This window comes from Chelmon rostratus, chromosome 13 (assembly GCF_017976325.1).
Source record: "Chelmon rostratus isolate fCheRos1 chromosome 13, fCheRos1.pri, whole genome shotgun sequence".
Taxonomy (NCBI): domain Eukaryota; kingdom Metazoa; phylum Chordata; class Actinopteri; order Chaetodontiformes; family Chaetodontidae; genus Chelmon; species Chelmon rostratus.
In genome coordinates, this window is record NC_055670.1 from 23,039,300 (window position 1) to 23,061,943 (window position 22,644).

At 39.4% G+C, this 22,644-nt stretch overlaps 1 protein-coding gene across 1 annotated transcript; it reads left to right on the forward strand.

Moving 5' to 3' along the window:
• Positions 1-9,475: 9,475 nt before the first annotated feature.
• On the forward strand, positions 9,476-20,910 carry lss (lanosterol synthase (2,3-oxidosqualene-lanosterol cyclase)). The gene is made up of 21 exons (XM_041950760.1): positions 9,476-9,552; positions 9,868-10,006; positions 10,228-10,336; positions 10,780-10,901; positions 11,108-11,204; positions 13,368-13,503; positions 14,089-14,197; positions 14,647-14,765; positions 14,921-15,018; positions 15,153-15,180; positions 16,442-16,498; positions 16,897-16,968; positions 17,124-17,174; positions 17,337-17,486; positions 17,944-18,040; positions 18,497-18,602; positions 18,969-19,034; positions 19,127-19,207; positions 19,379-19,549; positions 19,795-19,873; positions 19,966-20,910. The coding sequence occupies exons 1-21, from the start codon at positions 9,520-9,522 to the stop codon at positions 20,101-20,103; spliced, it is 2,058 nt and encodes a 685-aa protein (XP_041806694.1). The 5' UTR covers positions 9,476-9,519; the 3' UTR covers positions 20,104-20,910.
• The last annotated feature ends 1,734 nt before the right edge of the window (positions 20,911-22,644 follow it).

The following is a 22,644-nucleotide window of genomic DNA, read 5'->3' on the forward strand; positions in this document are numbered from 1 at the left end:
AGCGAACCAGCATGTTGATGGTCTTGGAGCTCTGAGGAGAGAGGTCAACACTTCATGCTCACGTCCTCTATTTCTTTTACAGCTTAAATAGAATGATTTGAAGACTATGGAAATGGGAGAAGTTTTAGTGTTTTTTTATCCTATGTCAAGCATTTAAAAGCACACATCTCACACTCTATGAAATCTGTTTTTGTCATTTTTGATTTCTGTCCTTTTTGTATGTGTGTATATACGACCGGTCCAGTGGCACATTTAGCGAAGCTGTCAGTGCAGGGCTGCAGGGACTGAATCAGAAGGTCAGCGGGGTGATTCACCAAGCAACTTTTAGGGAAATTGCTTTTGCATACAGCTGTTGCTTTAGTTCTTCTGAAGCCAACAACTATTTGAAATTTTAATTTTAAATAATGCACTAGACGTCTTAATTACACTGTTTTTATCTAAGGTAGCCATTAGCCATTATTGAAGGAATGAAGAAAAACATTCAAATAAAAATTGATTCCAAACTTTTGAACAGTCCTCTACACCATGTTTACACAAAAAATGTTGTCTGGCTCTTTGTGCTCCAGGAGCTTTATGTTGACGTTACCATCACCCACAGAAAGCATGCACAGCACACTGTGCAGCATGATGATAATCCACTGCCTGCAGGAGCATGTAGCTGCAGAACAGGCATCATGTAGTCAAAACTTTTGACCATAAAGGTGATGGCACACAAATGTTATGCATATTGTAGGTTAGTTTCGGCATTAATAGTGTGGAAAAAGTGTTCATTTATTCCTTCAACAGCAAAACTCTTCAAAGTTTTCATGCAGCAAAGATATACACACTCCGACTCACTCCAAAGCTAGCTACTCTGCCACCTAGTGGTGAGTGTGGTACATGAGGCTTAAACAGAAATCAACGTAATATTGAACCAATAGTTTCAGGCATAACTTACAAAATATTATCCTTATAGGTGCCACAACTTGTGGTGGACTGCAATGCTTCAAATAGTGATGCTATACAATCGCCTCAAGGTGGACGCCCAAGATTAGTGTCACCAATTCAGTATCTGACCAAATGTGATATGTCTCCTCTTCTGGTCCAGAGTTATGGTGTTTCTGCAGAACATTCAAGAGATTCAAGAGATTCAAGAGTCTTTATTGTCATTGCACATGTCAATGAAATTTTCATTGCAACCCCCATGTTAGATGGTAAGAAAGATAAGACAAGAAAGAGTGAATAAAATTAAGATAACTACAATAAAATAAAATAAACCAACATGCAATAAAAAAAATATTCGTGAAGCAATTAAAAATATAACAGAATGAAAATATACTTAGGCAATAAAATATACTAAACAATAAACAATAAAATATGGAAGTGAAATGTGCAAACAGAATAAAATATACAAGCAGAATAAAATATAAAATATACACAGTGAAATGTACCGACAGAATAAAATATGCCAATGAAACTGAAATGTGCTGATATACTAAAATGTATATAATTACAGTATATGTGTGTACATAAAAGTCAAGTACACAGAAGGTGCAGGTGGAGGTAGAGGTGTAGGTGTAGGTGTAAAGTGCGGTGTGCAGTGTTCACAGTTCACACAGTCTCTCACTGCAGTGAGGGGCTGCTGGGGGTGATAGCTCTAACAGCTCTGGGGAAGAAGCTGTCCCTCAGTCTGTTAGTGGTGGTGCGGATGTTCCTGTACCGCTTTCCTGATGGAAGCCCTACAAACAGTCTGTGGCCCGGGTGGCTGGGGTCCGTGGCGATGGATCTCGCCCTCTTTCTGACCCGACCTTCATATATAGAGTCTAGGTCAGGGAGGGGGCAGCCCACGATGCCCTGTGCAGTTTTAACCACCCGTGCCAGTTGTTTCCTCTCCTGTGCCGTGCAGCTGCCATACCACACTGTCACACTGAGGCAGAGGATGCTTTCAATTGTGGCCCTGTAGAAGTTAACGAGCAACCGAGAGGAGAGTCCAGCCCGTTTCAGCTTCCTGAGGAAGAAGAGCCTTTGTTGTGCCTTCTTCACCAGGCGGGAGGTGTTCATGGACCAGGAGAGGTCAGATGTGATGTGGAGGCCCAGGAACCTGATGTTGTCCACACGCTCCACCACTTCTCCGTCCATGAGGAGGGGGGCGTGATCCGTCTTCCTGGACCTCCTGAAGTCCACAATGACCTCCTTGGTTTTACATAATGATGCATAACATAATGATGTTTTTGAATATAAAATGTCACCACTTCATTTTATCCTCTGAGACATTTCTGTGAAATTTTGTCACAGTTAGCGTTTCACTTCTTTAAAAAAAAAAACATATTTTATGAGGTCACAGTGACCTTTGACCTTTGACCATTAAATTCTAATCAGTTCATGCTTCAGTCCAAATGGACATTTGTGCAAAATGTAGCTCAGGGAAATTAAAGGAGGCATAGAGCTCAAAAATATGCTACAAGAATACTGCAAAAACACTGCAGTCCAGAGTGGAATCACAGTCCTTCACAGTCTGTCTCCTCTGTTGCTAAATGCACTTCAGTCTGAAATCATCACTGACTTTACGTCCATCCATCCATTATCTATACACCGCTGACTTTACGTCCATCCATCCATTATCTATACACCGCTGACTTTACGTCCATCCATCCATTATCTATACACCGCTTAATCCTCTGCAGGGTCACAGGGGGGGCTGGAGCCTATCCCAGCCGTCTCGGGCGAAGGCAGGGGACACCCTGGGCAGGTCGCCAGCCTACCACAGAGCAACACATAGAGACAGACAACCAAGCACACCTCTCATTCACACCTACGAACAATTTAGAATCATCAATTAACCTCAGCATGTTTTTAGACTGTGGGAGGAAGCCTGCGAACCAGGTGAAAACCCACGCTGCACAGGGAGAACATGCAAACTCCACACAGAAAGATCCCAGGCGTCCGGGACGCGAACCGGGAATCTTCTAGCTGTGAGGCGACGCTGCTACCCACCGTGCAGCCCCTGACTTTATGTTATTACACAAAATACTGGAGATGGAGACAGAATGATTAAGTCCATGGCTAATAATTAATAAAAAGACATGACATTAAAAGTCACTGAGTTGATTTCTTGTGGTCATTAAAATGTCACAATAATTTCATAATAACAGCATCATGCAAGTTGGGGGCTGATTAGTTTGCAGCCTTGTAAAGATGCTCAGTCAGGAGGACTCCCAGTGTTACTCAACCTGCAAATATAAAAACGGGAAACTCAAATGTTAACATTGGTGTCACCTTTAAACATCCGTAGGGTGGGATTCAAAGGAATATGTTGCAACGTTACAGTCACTTCAGTAGAAAAGGGCAGAGAGCCTGATAACATGATGTTTCCCTGTGAAAAGAGGATGCAAGTATGTGTTGGGAAATGTGATGTTTATCCCTAACACTGTCTCACTGTCTGTCTCACTGTCTGTCTGTCTGTCTGTCTGTCTGTCTCACTGACATGATGATTGAATAAACTTGAGACTCTGTGTTTCACTCCTTAAAGACTTGACTTGACATTTCGGACTTAACTCCTCACCTGATTCATGAACACAAATAAGAATCTCCTTCAAAAGACTCTCGTGTTATTTGTTAGTTAACACTTTTAGATTTTAGCTCTCTAAATGTTTTTTGAAGTTTGATAAATGCAAAGTAAACGAAAAATGGATGAACACACACATCACACTCCCACACTGTGCACTCACTGGCATGATGAAGGGAAACAGTTTGAGTCTGAGTCCGAGTCCGTGTACTGACTTGCCAAACTTCAAGTTTGATGTTTTATTATTATATATATATAATTTTTACTGCTTGCTATTTTGATTTTTTATTATGTATAGTTTGTTCTTTATAGTCCTATTTCACAAATTTTCACTTTTTTCACTGTGTGTATGCTTACAGTCACGGTACACTTTATTTTCTACACACTGCCATTTGCTGTATATACTCTTTTTTGTGCAATACTTTTCATTACTATTGTTTGCTATTTTTGTTATTTTGTTATTATGTATATAATTTTTACTGCTTGCTATTTTGATTTTTTTATTATGGACAGTTTGTTCGTTATAGTCCTATTTCACAATTTTTTAAAAATCTATCTATCTATCTATCTATCTATCTATCTATCTATCTATCTATCTATCTATCTATCTATCTATCTATCTATCTATCCATCCATTTCTCCTGGTTCCAGCCACTCAGAGGTCAAGGCTTTTGAGGTGTTTAGTAAACTGTATCAATTTTCAGAGTGTTGGATGTTTAAAATAAACTATTTGAATACTTCACCTCAGGCTGTGGGAAATCACTGTGCATCAGACATTTATTCATTTTAATGTTTTTCATATTTAAGTGAATTTTGTCATTTACAAACATGTGCATCACAGCTTACACCTGATTAGAAATGTTTTCTTTGTTTGTGTGTGTGTGTTTTATTTATTGTGTGTAAAGACTTTTATTTGCTGGCTCTGTGGGATCTGTGTTGATTTATTTCAATCATTTGACTTCATTGTTTCAGGTCTTGAGTCTGAAGTTCAGACTCAGCTGAGGTAAATATGGACGGTTATTTGAAGGTGTCACTTTGGGCTCTGGGTGATTCTGACAGAATTTCTCAGTATTTTCTGAATTTTGGAGAATGGAGAAAATATCAATCAGCTTTCATCTTATGGTTTCATCCATAATTAAAGTCATCAGTTGCAGTTATGTACAGTACAGTTCAAAATAGCTCCATCTCAACCAGCTACAACAGAAAAATCCTGCTTTTACATTAATGCATGGCTCATAATAATCTAATGACGTCATATATAACAGTCTCACTGGACACTGAGTACTTTAAGTACATTTTCCTGATTATACTTACATACTTGTACTTAAGTAACATTTTCAATGCAGGACTTTAACTGGTCACAGAGTATTTTTACAGAGTGGTATTAGTACTTTTACTGAAGTAAAGGATCTCAGTATTTCCTCCATTACTGCCTGTTGCTCTCGGATCTTCTGGTTGAATGATAAGCTGTTATTGCTGATTGAGCTGTTTTGATTGTTTTTTTTATAAACTTATAGATTATTATTAATTATTGCGAAATCTGAAGTGTGTGTCCACACATCTGGAGAAACAGCTGCTGTGTGTTCAGGCTCTGCCCCTGATGATGTCCACTGGACTGTTTCCAGATGAGGTTTGTCTTCCTATAAAAGCAGCATCCACTGCTGTGTCTGTGCATCTGAACTCCAGCTCACAGGCAGTTCACTACGAGCCTTCTGGACACCATCACCATCAGACGTACTGTATGTATATGTGTGTGTGTGTGTGTGTGTGTGTGTGTATCGATAAACTGATCATCTTGTATTTCCTGCCTGTTTGGTCACATTTAACTCTGTCTTTTCCACCGTGGACTTCATGAAGAAGTTATTTCTTTTCTTCTGTTAAGAGGAGATTTGTCTGTAATTAAGTGTCTTTTTATATTTCAGGTTTGGATCTGATCTGAAAGTCGAAAATGTTTGGTAAATAACTCTAACTGTTGTAACCTCCTTAGTTCATTCTCAGTCTTTTTCTCTTTTTCTATTAACCTCATCCCGTCCTTTCTGTCAAACGTTCTTTATTGAATTTTAAGGAGCAGAAACTGACATGAAGTTTGTAAAAACTAAAAGAGAAAAAAACGAGCCCCTCTCCTTTTGCAGGAATAGGATATGGCTGTATTCCAAACTGCCCTCCACCACCCTGCCCTCCACCACCCTGCCCTCCACCAACCTGCCCTCCTCTACCCTGCCCTCCTCCACCCTGCATTCCTGTGTGCTATCCTCAACCTTGGTGTGGGCCCAGCTGGGGGTGTCGCTAGAGTCCTGGGCAGTAAGGGGTAAGATCCAGTTGATTTATTGATAAATTTAAAGTGTAAATCATGGAGTGTGACTGTACCAAAGTAAATATTGTACCACAGTTCACTGACAATAAGTCACAGTCACATTTAAGCCACATTAAAGAGCCAAAACCAGAACTACAGGAGACAGAATATTGGTCTTACATTCATCAGGTGGACACCAAATGGACAAAAAATGCTGATTTGATGAGATTATGACTTCATAAGTTCATAAACTGACTGATGGACATCACTAGATGAAATGACAGTGTTTGTCCCTGCTGTAGTCCTCCAGCAGCTCCTGCAGCAGCGACTCTGACTCGATGAAGATGTCTGGATGGGAAGAGAAACAAGTTTCCACCTGCAAACCTTCATCCTGCTACCTTTCATCATCATCATCGCTTCATTTCAACACCTACATTTTTTAACGGCTGTCCTAAAGCTTGTTTTTCAAATATTTGGCTAATAAATGCAAATTCAAAGTCAGGTTTGGCTGTTAAATTAGTTTTAAATTAGTCAGTGTGTGACATAATGTTTGCTGCTGATGTATTAGACACTGATCAGAATCTTTCCCTTGTGATAAACAACATGAATCTGCCTTCTGTTTATCATAAAAGCAAGTAAACTCCACAATGCTTTGCCTCTTTATTCTCTTTTTCATTTCACCTCACTGGTAACGACTTTGTCAATCAATTAAAGATGCAAACCATTTATAAAAGAAAAATGATTTGCTGGATCAAGCTTTTCTCCATTTTATATCTCTGTAAATCAAACATTTTGGGGTATCAGGCTATTTGTTGAGCAAAAGAAAAAATTTCAGAGTCAAACGTGTGATGGGCATTTTCACTTTTTATCTAACTTTTTATAGCCTTAACGGCTCATCAATTAAAAAAATAATAAATGTGACAGATTAATTGATAATCATTAAACAAAGCTCTGACATTCAATTATTTCAGAATATGATAACATATCATCAACATTTAACTTTGGGAAGGTAACACACAACAACAGACTCAACTGACCCAGAAATTAATGGTACACTGCAAAAGCTTCTCCTCTACCTGCTTCTACCTGGGATGTGGTTTTAGCACCTGTCTGAGGCTGAGGACCAGGGAGTCTTCCTCTGCAGCCAGTCTGACAGCGTAACAGTCGTGCATGTTATTTAGTCTGTTCTCCTTTCATGAAAGCTTGATTTCAGGTCTTTGCCTTAAAAAACAAAATAAAACATCATTTACTTTTCCAGCTGCAGCAACAGCTGTTTGCAACAAAGTCAGAAAAGACCAGGACAGTTAGCATGAATAAGCTATAAAGGTGGATAGTGTAAATATCTGACCCCAGCATGTACGTAAAAAAGGACTGCAACCTATACTTTTTTCACATATTAAAAGTTTTTTTCCCCAATACACATTGTTAATTATACATGAGAAGCACCAGGGGAGACATGCCATCAAACATGGGGTGAAGGATAAGACATCATGTCACACATTTTTTACACCTACACCTCCACCTCCACCTGTACCTTCTGTGTCCTTAACTTAACTTTTAGGTACACACATATACTTACCTAAATTGTATACATTTTAGTATATTAGCACATTATCCACTGGTATATTTTATTTCCACTGTTTTTTTTTTTTCTGTCGGTACATTTCACTGTGTATATTTTATTCTGCTTGTATATTTTATTCTGCTTGCATATTTTATTCTGTTGGCACATTTCACTTCCATATTTTATTGTTTATTGTTTAGTATATTTTATTGCCTTAGTATATTTTCATTCTGGTATATTTTTAATTGCTTTTACGAATAATTTTATTGCATGTTGGTTTATTTTATTTTATTGTAGTTATCTTAATCTTATTCTTTCTAATCTTCTTATCTTTCTTACAATCTGTTCCTAACATGGGGGTTGCAATGCAAATTTCATTGACATGCGCAATGACAATAAAGACTCTTGAATCTTGAATCTTGAATTGGATTAGAAAGTAAAAGCATCTTTTACAGGTGGCGATCCAGAGAGAAGAACTCTGCGTTTGTGTCACAGCACAGCTTGAATGAGAAATTCAACACAAAACCCTTCTTATAGAAACAATACAGAATGTCATTTTCTTTTCCTATTCTTTGATCTGTGTCTCCCATCACACACCTGACTGACTGATTTGTCTTCTCATATGTAATCTACATCATACATCAAATCAGCTGCAATCCACAGAACATCCCTTCTGTGTTTTTTTAACCCAGTTTTGTATTGTTAGGTAATGAAATCCTCCAACAATTAATATTGAATAAATGACACTGGGTCATAATAAGCACGTGTAGTGTTTGTGATAGGGGAACTCTGATTGGTGGACCTCACGTCAGACCCGCCTCCTTCGCCGCCCCACTACATTGTGATTGGACAGCCGAATCTCTGCTCATGTCTCTCCATGTCGAGAAGGACTCGGACGGCACCGCTAGGCCCCCTGGGAAATGAAGTCTGTTTTTTCGTTGAATAATGCACCTACTGCCCTCACAGAACTACGATTCCCATAAAAAGAGCAGAAGGGGCCGAGCCTTCAGGTTAGCTGAAAAGAAATACGCTCGTATGGGTCAACTCTGTACCTGTCATCAACTGACATGACTGAGGGAACGTGAGTATTTTGTTTTATTTAAAGGATAAAACTGTTGCTTTCTGTGTTAATAATGATACTAAATCGATATGAGATATTTGTGTCCGAAGTTTAAGTCGGCATGTAACGCTGAGCTAGCTAACTGCTAAGTTTGATTCATTCAGTTGGTTGGGATCGTGGGGAAAAGTTTTTCTGTGATTCATTGTTATAATTCACTGCATATATAAAATTTAATAGTGGAAGTATTTTTACTTTATTTCGTCCAATTTAACATACTGTACTTTAACTTTATTTTTCAGTGTATATCTGATGGAAATTGTCCTAAAATGAATTGCAGCTGCAGTTCCCATTTTACAGATTCAAATTTTTATATAAATAACAGCAATGTTCACTTGTATGTTACAGTATGTGCAGTTATATGATGCATTATTAGTTAAAAACAAAACAAAACAAAACAAACAAACTTAGAAGTAGCTCCACCTCAACCAGCCACAAAACTGATAGCTGCTAATATGGTTATGCATCAGTAATGGCAATTAAATCATGTATTGTAGAATAATATGACGCTGACAGCAGCCATTCTGTTGCAAAATGAGTACTTTGTACAAAATGTTCCTAAAATATCTAAGTACATTTTGCTGATGATACTTATGTGGTTCTATTTAAGTACATTTTCGTATTTTTTACAACTGACAGCTTTTTCAATAAATTTACAAATATGCATACCATCAAGACAATCATCAAATCAAGTTTGTTTGTTTTTTCATCTGACAGAATCAAATATTTGTGATGTGCACTGATCATGATCATGTGATGAGTGGAGGTTTTCAGAGCTCATTGGTTTCACTGAGTAAATATTTGTTCAGGAATCCAACAGTGCAGTCCGATGATCTGACATGAAGATATTTGCTGTATCTTCCAGGCACCTGCGGAGGCGAGGGGGGCCGTACAGGACCGAGCCAGCCACAGACCTGAGCCGCTGGAGGCTGACTAATGTCGAGGGCAGGCAGACCTGGCGCTATGTGGAAGATCAGGACGCCCCAGACAGAGAGCAGACAATGCTGGAAGCCCATTCTCTAGGCTTGGACACGGTAGGCTTTGGATCTTTTTTATTTCTTCTTAACAGTGAAATTATTCTCTCCTGTCCATGTTTGTTTCAAATGACAAAAACAGCACTCGATTTGTGTTTGTGATTGTTACCTCTTCACTACTTTTCATGCTGCATTCATTGTTCATTTGAGTTCACTGTAATTCCCTCTGGACACTAAACAATCAAGTTTATAGTGAGTGCAAAGTGAATGAATGATTTCAGATGTTGCCCTGGATATAGAAGCTATTAAAATACTCAACTGTAGTAGATAGAATATTTGCTGGTATTAATTTGTAATCACCATTTCTCTCCACAGAGTAAGTTTGTGTCTGAGTCCCCGGCTGCCCACTCGGCTGTAGATGCAGCTCTGAAAGGCATGCACTTCTACAGAAACCTCCAGGCCGAGGACGGTCACTGGGCGGGGGACTACGGCGGGCCTCTCTTCCTGCTCCCAGGTAAAGCCAATTCATCCTTGTCCCTGTCCCTATATATGACACCTGTAATCTGCGGCAGCTCTCTTTTGTCCTTCTATGTAAGAGAGTTTAGTTTAATAGTGATGATTCGCGGGTGGAGCACTAAAGAGAGTGCAGCGGAGGCTTTCATGACATCACTGTTTTTATGCATGTGCTCCTGTGTCTGACTGTCACTGTGTGGGTGTCCTTTTCCTGTGCTTCAGGTCTCCTGATCACATGCCACGTAGCTAAGATCCCTCTGGCTGAGGCCTGGAAGAAAGAGATGGTGAGGTACCTGCGCTCCGTTCAGCTGCCAGATGGAGGCTGGGGCCTGTAAGTCAATGCCATTTTATTTTTGTCCTTTTAATATTCACACATGACATGATTTAATGTTTTAGTACTTCTCAGTAAAGTCACTATAACAAGCAGGTACTAGATGTACAGATTTTTTAGTGTCATTTCAACACAGGTGATGTCCAGAAGTGGAAAAATGTTCATACTTTCGTCTACTGTACAAGCATAATATTATCATCATCTTCTTCCAGAAATGATAGGGTCAGTGTTTACAGTGAAATTTAATGTTATGATACAAGCATATACATATAACTGTTATTGAGCTGCTGCAGGAAGAGTTGTGTTGCAATTACTACAAGTGTGCATTCATCCCCACAGCAACAAAATAATAATTACAGGAGAAAAGTCTAAAAACATGCAGGGTCAGACTGTCTGGAACATTGATTATGGCAGCATCGTTAATGTGTTTTGTCCTTCTTCAGACATATTGAAGACAAGTCCACCGTCTTTGGCACAGCGCTGAGTTACACCTCATTAAGGATCCTGGGAGTAGAGCCTGATGATCCAGATATGGTTCGAGCCAGGAACAACCTGCACAGCAAAGGTGGGAAGGAACAAGTTAAAATGGTCAAAAAATACAAAGTCAAACATCCCAGAACGTTCAAATGTGAAAAAACGCTTTGTGTTTAATAAAGGCACATTTCCTGCAAATTAACGTGAGCTATACTCCTATTTTATAACAATAACCATGTGAATCATTTGTGGTGAAAGCTTCACACTGAAGCTGTCTGTGCTGTTTATGTTGTACAGGCGGCGCTGTAGGGATTCCCTCATGGGGTAAATTCTGGTTGGCCATTTTAAACGTCTACAGTTGGGAGGGAATGAACACACTGCTGCCAGAGATGTGGTAAGTTCACTGTTCTAACATCTCACCACCATCCTTTAAATCACAGAAAAAGCTTCAAGCTCTCAACTGAGGTGAGTAAACAGGACTATGTTGCCCCACTACAAAAGCGGGATTACTCTTCTGTCATTGTGTCATGACAATGCTACTGTGATATCTCACATTTCCTCTAGGTGGTGCTATTGTCACATGTACAAACAGCAGGCTATATATATACAGAAGGAATATTAGGAAATTATTTGACAAAATAATTTAATGTGCTCATGAAGTGTAGCCCATAAGTGATGCATATGTTTTGACATTTTACACTTTGCAATACACATTTCTTAAAATGAAAAAGAAGAGGAAAAGAAAATGACATGTTTTACTTATTGTTTGTAAGAAGGGTTTTATCTTGAATTTCTCATTTGAACCATGCTGTGACACAGAGTTCAGTGTGTATATATATATATATATATATGTATATATATATATAGTATACCCTTGTTTTTCGCGGGGGTTACGTTCCAAAAAGAATCCGTGATAGGCAAAATCCGTGAAGTAGAAACCTTTATTTTTTTTTTTACAATTATTATACAATTAAATACTCTATTATACATTGAAAAGAAAGAACAAACCATTTTACAGGCTCAAGCATTTGTTTCACAAATAAAAGTACTTTAGAAACGTTTTTTTCAACAAATAACTTCTGTACTGTACTGTCAAATAATAATTTTAATCATCAATGTGAACAGAAGGCTTCAAATTGCGGAGATTAGCACCGACCCGAGTAATTGGATTCAACGGGAGAAAATTAAAAATGATTATAAAAAAATACAAAGTACAGTCGGACAAATAGTGATGTAGGTGTATTTCACTGCCGCTGCATCCTGACTCCGCTCTGCAGTGTTTTATATCTATTTATAGATGTCTATTTATAGATGTCTATCTTTAGATGGCTATATATATCTATTTATGGATATATATTTATAGATAATGATATCTATAAATAGATATCTATAAATAGATATCGATATGTCAATATATGTAAAATTTTTAAGCCTAACCTCTGTACAGAAAAAGAATAGATATCTATTTATAGATATCTATATAAATAGATATCGATGTCTTTATATGTGTAAAATTTTTAAGCCTAACCTCTGTACAGAAATAGAATAGATATCTATATATAGATATCTATATATAGATATAGTCTATAGTATAGATATCTATAGATTATATATCTATAGATATCTATTTATATATATATCTATAGATATCTATTTATATAGATATCTATAGATATCTATTTATATAGATATCTATAGATAGATATCTATAAATAGATAACAATATCCATAAATAGATAATGATATCTACACATAGATATCTATTTATAGATGTCTATCTATAGATATCTATTTATAGATAACTATATCTATAAATAGATATCTATTTATAGATATATATAAATAGATATCTATAAATAGCGATATCTATATACAGTATAACCTTTATTTTTTTTTACAATTATTATTGTAATCAGAATGCAGAACACAATGCACGATGCAAATCCGTGAAGTAGCGAAACCGTGAAAAGTAAACTGCGTTATAGCGAGGGATCACTGTATATATATAATATGTTTTTCTCACCACCTGTGGAAGATGTTTTTACTTTTTGATCAAATGTGTGAGATAATGTCTCATCCTTCACCCCATGTATAATTAGCATTATTCACTTTTTTATTCAATAAAAAAAGTGTATTTACAAAAAACTTTTCATGTGTCAAAATCCTATATCAAACCTGCTCTTGTACCAGCTGGGGTCAGATGTTCACACTATTTACCTTCTTAGCTTATTCATGCTAACTGTCCTGTTCTTTTCTGTCTTTTTTGCGAACTGCAGTTGTTGCTGCTGGAAAAGCGAATTATCCTTTTTTTCATAGCAAAGACCTCACATCAATCGTACAACAATAAGTTTAAAAGCTTTCATGAAGTGAGAACAGACTGAATCACTGCTGTTTATTTTAGTTTGTGACACAGGGCAGCAAAGCAGAATTTCAGGGATCGTAATCGGAAGCTGTCTTCATCGCAGTGCAACAAAGAAGAGAAATACTTAAAATTGTGTGAACATTTTAACATTCTGAATCAGTTCAGGGGTGATGTTGGTAATGTTGTCTGTTCCAGGCTTTTCCCCACTTGGATGCCAGCTCACCCCTCTACCCTGTGGTGTCACTGTCGCCAGGTCTACCTACCCATGAGCTACTGTTATGCTGTCAGACTGGCTGCAGAGGAAGACTCCCTGATCCTCAGCCTCAGACAGGTGCTGAAACCACATCCCCTCACCAGGGGGCGCCATACTCAGTGCATAAAGCCAGATGACTGATACTATAGAGATAGAAGACTGTTGAAAGGAAAACCAACATGAGTGTCTGAGCTAAGCGCTGAGCCACCAGGAGCCTACAGAATGGCTGCATATTGGTACAGATTCTGGTCTCTGAACTCTGGACGTACAGTTCTGGTTTCCCCAAAATCTTCCATGGTTGTTCAACATAGATGAGATCTGGTGATTGTGACGGTCACAGCATCTGATTCACTCCATTTTCGTACTTGTCAAGCCAGTTTGTGATCCCTCGGCCTCTGTATATCAGTGTAGGAGTATACAGGGCTGGAATCTTCCTTTTCTTTGATCCAACTCTGAACTATGTGAAGGGAGCCGCCCAATGCAGCAGTTTGTCTTTATTTTTGCACTGAAATTACATGTGAACCTCTTCTTCTTCAGGTGTAAAATAAACAGGGCCATGCTGCATGAAATGCTGCAGATCGTGTAAATATATATATGTATTCTGTATAGTGTCCACTATGCTTTTTTGCATAACCAAAAGTTGTCTGGCTCTTTGTGGTACAGGAGCTTTATGTCCAGGACTATTCCACCATTAACTGGCCTGCTCAGAGGAACAATGTGGCTGCATGTGACATCTACACACCTCACAGCACACTGCTCACCGTCGCCTACAGTAAGTATGCACAGCCCACTGTGCAGCATGATGATGACCCACTGCCTGCAGAAGCATGTAGCTGGACAACAGGCAGCATGTAATCAGCACTTTTTACCATAAAGCTGCTGGCACAAAAATGTTTCACACACTGCAGCTATGAAATTGATGTTTCCCATGTTTTTGTGTCTAAGTGACTAATGGGGACAACAATTTTAGAAATTTGTCCTGAAGTGAGTGAGAGCACTGCATCATGACTGGAGAGATTTTAACATGTCGGAGTTCATCAGATTTTTCTGGTAAAAAGATGATAATGGTAACAGAAACTCTGTTGAGACATATTAAATGAAAAAAAAAAAAGTTTTTCCGCCTCTGATAAGAAGAAGTGAAGTGTTTGCCACTAGAATTTCCCTAAAAGTTGCTCTGAATCACTCCGCTGACCTTATGACTCTGTTCCTGTTGTCTTGCAGTGGTGTTAAATGTGTATGAAGCTCACCACAGCACCACTCTGAGAGGAAAGGCTGTCAAAGAACTGTATGAGCACATCCAAGCAGACGACAGCTTCACTAAATGTATCAGCATTGGACCGGTAGTATATACACCAACAACAGAGACATCTAAAATAAAGAAGACACACTGACTCATTGACACAAAAACTCTTATTTCCATAGTTTTCAAATCATCCCATTTAAGCTGTAAAAGAAATAGAGGACGTGAGCATGAAGTGTTGACCTCTCTCCTCAGATCTCCAAGACCATCAACATGCTGGTTCGCTGGTATGTGGACGGTCCCTCCTCTCCGGCCTTTCAGGAGCATGTGTCCAGGATCCCAGACTACCTCTGGTCAGTCAGCCATATATTCTGATATATCTAGTGTGTAATGTAAAAAAGTCTTCATTCAGGACCAATGAATCCTCGATCAAACATGTGCAAGAAGGTCTGCATCTGATAAACTAACAGTGAGTTCTGTGTTCCAGGTTGGGATTAGATGGCATGAAAATGCAGGTGAGAATTTGTTCTCTGCTCCTTTCTTTTTATGAATTTTTATTATTTTCACATCAAAGTCTGAAATAATACACGTGGAATTATGTGGAAAGCAATAAAGTGTAAATGGAGGCAAACATTTAATATTTTAGAGTCTTTGGCGTAGCTGAAGCGTCAGCAGCTTCATGACGTCGTCACCTGGAATGCTTTTCCACCTGCCTTTAAGGAGTTCCCACATACAGTGGCGTGCTAAGCGAGCACAGCTTAGCGAGTGAAAGACGACCCGATTTCCAAACAGCATGAACTTAAAGATGACACATTTCTTTAATATTTTAAGGACGATTACTTTTTGCTTAAAATATTTTTAATTTTTGCTTTTTTATTTCCATCTTTTGAAGTTGTAATATAACAAAAAAGGAAAAGGGCCTGAAGCTAAAGTCTGGCCTGCATGCTCAGTCCTAAATAACACCCCCTTTGGCGAGTCTCACAGCTTGTAAAGGCCTTTTTTAGCCAGCTGAGAGTCTTTTAGTTCTTTGTTCTTCTGGTTCGGTGACATTGTTTTGCCGTCTTGCAAGAACTGCGATGTGTGTGTGAGCGCAGTATTTATCACACAGTATCTCTTGCATCACCTGGCCTTCCCTAACGATGACTGTGAACAGGTCATAGCCATAACAAGCTAATTAAGGTCTGAGACCTTTGGAAACACTCTCTGAGAGCTCAGATCTCTCGGGGTGCCCAAACTTTTGGATGGTGCTTCTTTCCTTTTTCCTTCTAAAATTGTACAAAACAAAAATAATACACATCTTAACTTTTTGCATTTTGGAGTCAGTCCATCTTCTACTCACTCAGCCCTTAAATTTTTAACCGGGGTTGTCCAAACTTTTCCGAGCAACTGTACTTTTCGTTTACTCTGCAGTCCAACTTATCCCAAACCGACTGCATCCGGTTTAGGTCGGGTGATTGGTGAGTCCAGATCATCTGGTGCAGCACTCCATCACTTTCCTTCCTGGTCAAATAGCCCTTACATAGCACGGAGGTGTGTTTTGGATTATTGTCCTGTTGGAAAACAAATGCGTCTGCTCGCATTTATGTTGGCTCGATATCTGAGGTGCTGTGAGGCTGGAAACTGTAATGAACTGTAATGGTCTTTTTTTCCCAGGGTGGTCCTAAAGAGAGCCAGTGTCATCATAGCATTTGATGGTTTTTACGACTGTATTTAAGATACATTCAAAGCTCCTAAAATTTTCCAGATTGACTGCTTTGTCCTTTTTGTTGTGCACAGGGGACCAATGGATCTCAACTCTGGGACACTTGCTTTGCTGTGCAGGCTTTCCTTGAGGTAACATTAAAATCGTATCATTACAATATGTGAATACAACATCAGAAACATGTTTCAGTTTGCTGGTTAATACAAGAAAGTTTGTGACCAGACTTCCATCACTTGAAATCCCATGAGTCATAATCGAGCACCACCCAACTCGCACTGTGGTGTTTTCTGGTTGTTGTAGGTTTTCTACCTTTTAAGCAAAAGGGAATATTACAGCCATTTTTCTCTGCATACTCTGGTCATGTAGCACTAATTTCAAAAAATGTTGTGTCTTTCTACTACATAGACAGCCCAGTTTCATGAAAAGACCATTTTCCATCAGTGAAATAACCGTTTAAGGTTAAGATCCAATCAGCATCATTTATTGAAAGGTAGTCTTATATAATAAGTTGGTTGTTGGGGTGTTTCAGGCAGGAGCCCAGGATAACCCCAGACTAGCTGAGTGCCTCAGAGATGCCCATCAGTTCCTCGCCATCACACAGGTACTGCCAACGTCCCAGTTACTCCCAGAATAAAAACACATATCTTAATATTCTGCTACTATGAAGTGTTTGGCAGTGCTTCAGTAACAGTCAGGTGTGTTACTGCTGTCATTAAGCTTATCTCTTATGCCTGACTAGTTTTTCCACTCTAACAGATACCTGAGAATCCTCCTGAGTACCAGAAGTACTACAGACAAATGAACAAGGTGAAACTGATATTACACAAGAGCCACTTTCCAACACTTTTAAAATTATTGCTTAACAGGATCTCAGCCAGGTGTGTCTGAGTCCTGAAGATGATAGCAGGGGTTCAGGGAGTCTTGTATATGTGTATGTGCATTAACTTTTTTATCCCTACTCTTTTTCAGGGAGGCTTCCCCTTCAGCACCCGTGACTGTGGTTGGATTGTGGCTGACTGCACAGCTGAGGGCCTGAAGTCCGTGATGCTGCTGCAGGAGCTCTGTCCCTCCATCAGCCAACCTGTCACCTCAGAGCGCCTGTATGACGCTGTCAATGTGGTGAGTCGGCAGAATAAATGAATGAATAAACTAATTGATCTTTTTTTTAGCTTCACACTTGACAAAGTCTTTTTTGGTAGTTATTGCTGTCTTCTCTTTAATGAAAAGCTTCAGGTTATATTTTGATAGCATCACTGGTGTAAAGGAATAGTTTAATGTCTTGGGAAATGTGCAGATGCACTTTCAGAGTTGGGTGAGGAGATTAATATCATATGCCTATAAATATGAAGGTAAAGGCTGCAGTGTATGTCATTTAGCTTAGCTTAGCACAAAGACTGGGGACAGGGGGAAACAGCTAGCTTGGTTTGTCCAAAGGTAACAAAATCCACTAACCAGCACATCTAAAATTCATTAATTAATACATTCTGTTTGTTTAATCAATCCATAACCAAAATTATGCAACCATAATTTCTCAACACTAGAGCTCTTTCGTGTGTCATGTGTTTTGTCCTTGTAGCTGCTGAGCATGAGAAACCCTGATGGTGGATTTGCCACATATGAAACTAAGAGAGGAGGGAGACTCCTGGAGCTGCTCAACCCCTCCGAGGTGTTTGGTGGGTCTGTTGCTAACACCACACTGTCACTACACATTTAATGTGCCAGATATGTCCATTCTTGATTGTTCACTGAATTGATATCACAGAAGTACATTGCACAATATCCATTTCATCATAACAGCATCATGCAAGTTGGTGCCTGATTTAACTTTGTATAGAAGCTCAGTTCACAGTGAGGTCTCCCAGTGTTACTCAACCTGCAAAAAAGGGAACCAAAGAACCAAATATAAACATGACATTTCTCACTCCATTCAGCATTTAAAGACTAGACAACTTTTTCCATTGCAATATTGCAGTATTGTGAAATGGCCTTCTCAATTTTAAAGGGCAGAGAGCCTGTTAACATCATGTTTCCTTGTTGAAAAGAGGATGCAGTATGTGTTGTGAAATGAGATGCGTATTACTGAAACTGTAAATCTCTGTTCTCTGTCTCTTACACTCACACACCAACAGGTGACATCATGATAGATTATACCTATGTGGAGTGCACGTCAGCGGTAATGCAGGCTCTGAGGCACTTCCAGAAGGCCTACCCTCAACACCGTGCTGAGGAGATAAGGTATAATACACACAAACACACACACTCACTATGCTACAGTATATATATATCACATACTGCGTACGTCTGCATACATAAACTGTGTTGTTTTCAGTCACTGATTGATACAGAAATCCGATGGAAGGGATGAAACACGCATAACCCTCAACAAAGCTAATTTCAAGCCAGTGTTGCTTTAATCATGCGTATCAACATCATATTTGTTGCCGTCCTGTTTTTGTTTCATGACTTTTGTCTAAAATTGTCTTTAAAAGACACGAAGAAAGAGAGAGAGAAGTCTAAATCATTTCTCAGTTCTTGATGACGTTCAGGAGGAATGTTGAGGTGAAAGTTTTCTGTTTGTGTGCTTGTTGATTTCTTTTTCAGCTCCACTCTAAAAGAAGGACTTGAGTACTGCAGGATGGCACAGAGGCCTGATGGATCCTGGGAAGGGTGAGACTACGCTTGCTATTTTACATCCAGATAACCTCCCTAATGGACAAATCATGCTAAATGAAAAATAATCCTTTTGTGCTCATGTTCAGGTCCTGGGGAGTGTGCTTCACTTATGGAATATGGTTTGGCCTTGAAGCCTTTGCTTGTATGGGTCACGTCTACAAGGACGAGTAAGAGTTCCAGACACTGATCACTGAAATTTTACACTGAACCCCCCTAAACATTTGAGACCTGAGATGTGACCCCTTAAAGACTTGACTCTGCAGCGTGAGACTTGATACTGGACCCCCGTGCACTTCTATCTGACTTACTTCATCCCACTGTTGTGTCTCTGTTACCAGGGACGTGTGTGTGGAGGTGCAGAAAGCTTGTCGGTTCCTGCTGGACCAGCAGATGTCGGACGGAGGCTGGGGGGAAGACTTTGAGTCGTGCGAGCAGCGGCGCTACGTCCAGAGCAGCACAGCTCAGATCCACAACACCTGTTGGGCTTTGTTAGGCCTCATGGCTGTCAGGTGAGCTAATGCTTAACTTCAGTTTGTCAAAAATGCTTAGTCATTTATTTATTTATCTGTCGTAGGTATGTTTTATCTACTTATTTGCTGTTGCCTTTTATTATGTGCATGCTAAACCGTTTATAATATGTCTGAACGGTTTATTTACCTGACTGCAAAACAAAGTGTGTAAAATTGAATCTAACCAAACAAGCAACCCAATTAAAACATTCGAATTTAATCAAATCTCTTGTGTGTGTGACCAGACATCCTGACAGACGGGCCATCGAGAGAGGAGTACAGCTGCTGATTGACAAACAGCTGCCCAACGGAGACTGGCCACAGGTGACTCTCTCCCATCAACACAGCCAATAACAATAGAATAACAACATGACATATAATGTGAGCTTCAATGTGCGATTCTTCTCTCTCCCCAGGAGAATATTTCAGGTGTGTTCAACAAGAGCTGTGCTATCAGCTACACCTCCTACAGAAATGTCTTCCCAGTCTGGACCCTCGGCCGCTTCTCAGCTCTTTACCCCAGCAGTCCGTTGGCTGGGAAGGTCAAGCTGTGAAGACCTTGATGAGGTCGTGGTTCATCGGACTGTCTGCCACTATGAAGAAACAAAATGAAATTTTTTTACACTTACAAAACTGTCAGCCTTCAAATTATTCATAATGTCTGTGTGTCTGAACATTTCAGCACTTCATCTGTGTTTCCAGAGTTGAGTGGATCAGATATAGTAACACATCTCATTCTTTGAATAACTTTCTGTGTTGACGTTCCAGGTTGGCTCATCTATCAGCGCTGCTCCTTAAAAAGCTGTTGAGATAATCTGCTGCTATTCAAGAAGCCCAGTTCATGTGTGCTGGTTTATGAAGTGCATAAAAGCAATAATGTCCGTGTTGCCCTACATTTCTGCTCCTTCCTCACCATTTACATTTAGAATAAAGAATTTTTCTATCATGTTATAACAGTTGGATGTGTCCTCAGCTTAATAGCCTCACACTGATCTGTGCTCAGCCAAATATCAAACTGTTAACACAATTCTTTCATATGGAAAAACACAAGACGTGATGCCGATCAATCAGGATTTTTAACTGTTTGTTCTTGTGACACACCGGCTTTCACATGCTGAACATGTTTACTGCCTCGGAAACACCCAGTACACGGGCAGTGACGTCCCATGATGTCTTAACCTTTATCGGAGTAAAAGTTGGCAGAGCATGCACATTTTTTCAGCAACACCCTGCACCACCTCCCACTGCACACACAGTACCAACACATTGGTGTTAGTGTTGGTATTTTACTGTTGTACAGTCCAGCAGTTGCTAGAGGGAAAGCAGCATGATGGAAAAGGATCCATTTTTCACATTCATTTACAGCCTAATATCACACATTTGCCTGAAAAGTCTGTACACCATATGACATCCTCCATCCTTACACCCTCGACCTGGATGACCTTTCAGTTAAAAGTCTGCTTCTGTAACCTTCAGGGACAAAAAAAAAGGAATTGTGTGTCACTTTTTGTACTGTACATGAGCCTTGACTCTGCCATTTACCTCTATGGAAACGTAATTAGTGACCCAATCTTCAGTTTTTACCGCCCAGATGCCGACTCTAACACACCTGAACTCTTTGAACTGGCGTTAACGGTGTGGTTGTGCTGAATGTTTTGAGATGCTTCATTGATTTTGAGGTGGTGTGAAACTCTGTGAATGTTATCATTGAGTGATGTACATATGACAGTCATCAAATATGGGAGTGTCTCGTGTAAAGACTAGCGAGGTCACGTAGCTGAGGCGCAGGAACAGGTTACCTCAAAAGCATGTGTTGGGCGTACCAGGCATTCAGAGACAGCACTGTGCTGACTGGTTGAGCCTGTGCTCGCTATGTTCTGCCGTTTATTCAGAGCCTTCAGCATGACCACTCGCTGATAAGACAGCTGGTTTTTGTTCACCTCCTCCACCTTTTCTACAGAAGGAGGGTGGGGGCTGTATGGTTGAATTCTCTCCACAACAACAAGCAAAAGCTTTAGAATTCAATTATCAGCTAGAAATATATGCATATATTCAAATATTCCTGTGTTAGATTGTTCTTCGCTGCAGTTATTCACTTCAGATTTGTACTCAACTCAAGAACGTAGACTGACTCCCTAAAGACTCGACTTAATTTGGCTCATTTTGAGACGTGATTCCCTCAAGTCTTGACCCGAGAACTGAGACGCAACCCCCCCAAAGACTTGACTTGAGACTCAAGGATTGAGTCCTCAAAGATTTTACTTCATGTCGCTCCTTGAAGACATTACGTGAAATTTGAGTCTTGACTCCCTAGAGGCTTGACTTGAATCTTGACTCTCTCAATAGTTACAATACTAATAAAAAAAACAAGCTTTATTCATACAGCACTTTTCAAAACAAAGCTCCAACATGCTTTATGTAAAATCAACATTGCAGCAAATAAAATCAGACAATTCAAGAATCAAATGGAATACAATATCAGATAAAAGCAACAATAATAATAATGATAAGACATGTAAAAAGATACGTTATGGGAAGTTTTAAAAGATGTCACTGAAGCCTCAAAAATTAATAACTGACTCCCTAAAAAACATGACCTGAGACCTGATGCCTGACTCCCCACAGACTTGACTTGTGACCTGAGATGTGACTCCCTGAAGACTTGAATAGTTTGAATATTTGCCTGTTTGCATGCTATCAAGCTAAACACAAAGTTAACATAAAAACAACTATTTTTGTTATCGCTCATTTGGTTTTCTTTATTTAGCCCCATTGTCTTGAGTGATGTTCTGTGTGAGCTGTGAACGCAGGTGAGCATCACAAAGCCAATTGGAAGATACACCCCCAGAGCTGAGCGAATGAGCGATTGCGTGTGGAGGCTTGCAAAGAAAAACAGTTCAAACAAAGCCTTTCTTCACTCCTCAGAGGAAAAAATACAGGTTTTCTTTCCTGATAAGATCACTCCGGTTGGCGATGATGAAAACAAACAGGCTGGTCAAACATGCTGTGCAGAGGACAAGATCAATGCATTGAACTTTGGCTTACATGGTGTGTGTTTGTGTGTTAGCAGCAGATAATGCAGGACAGTCTAGCTA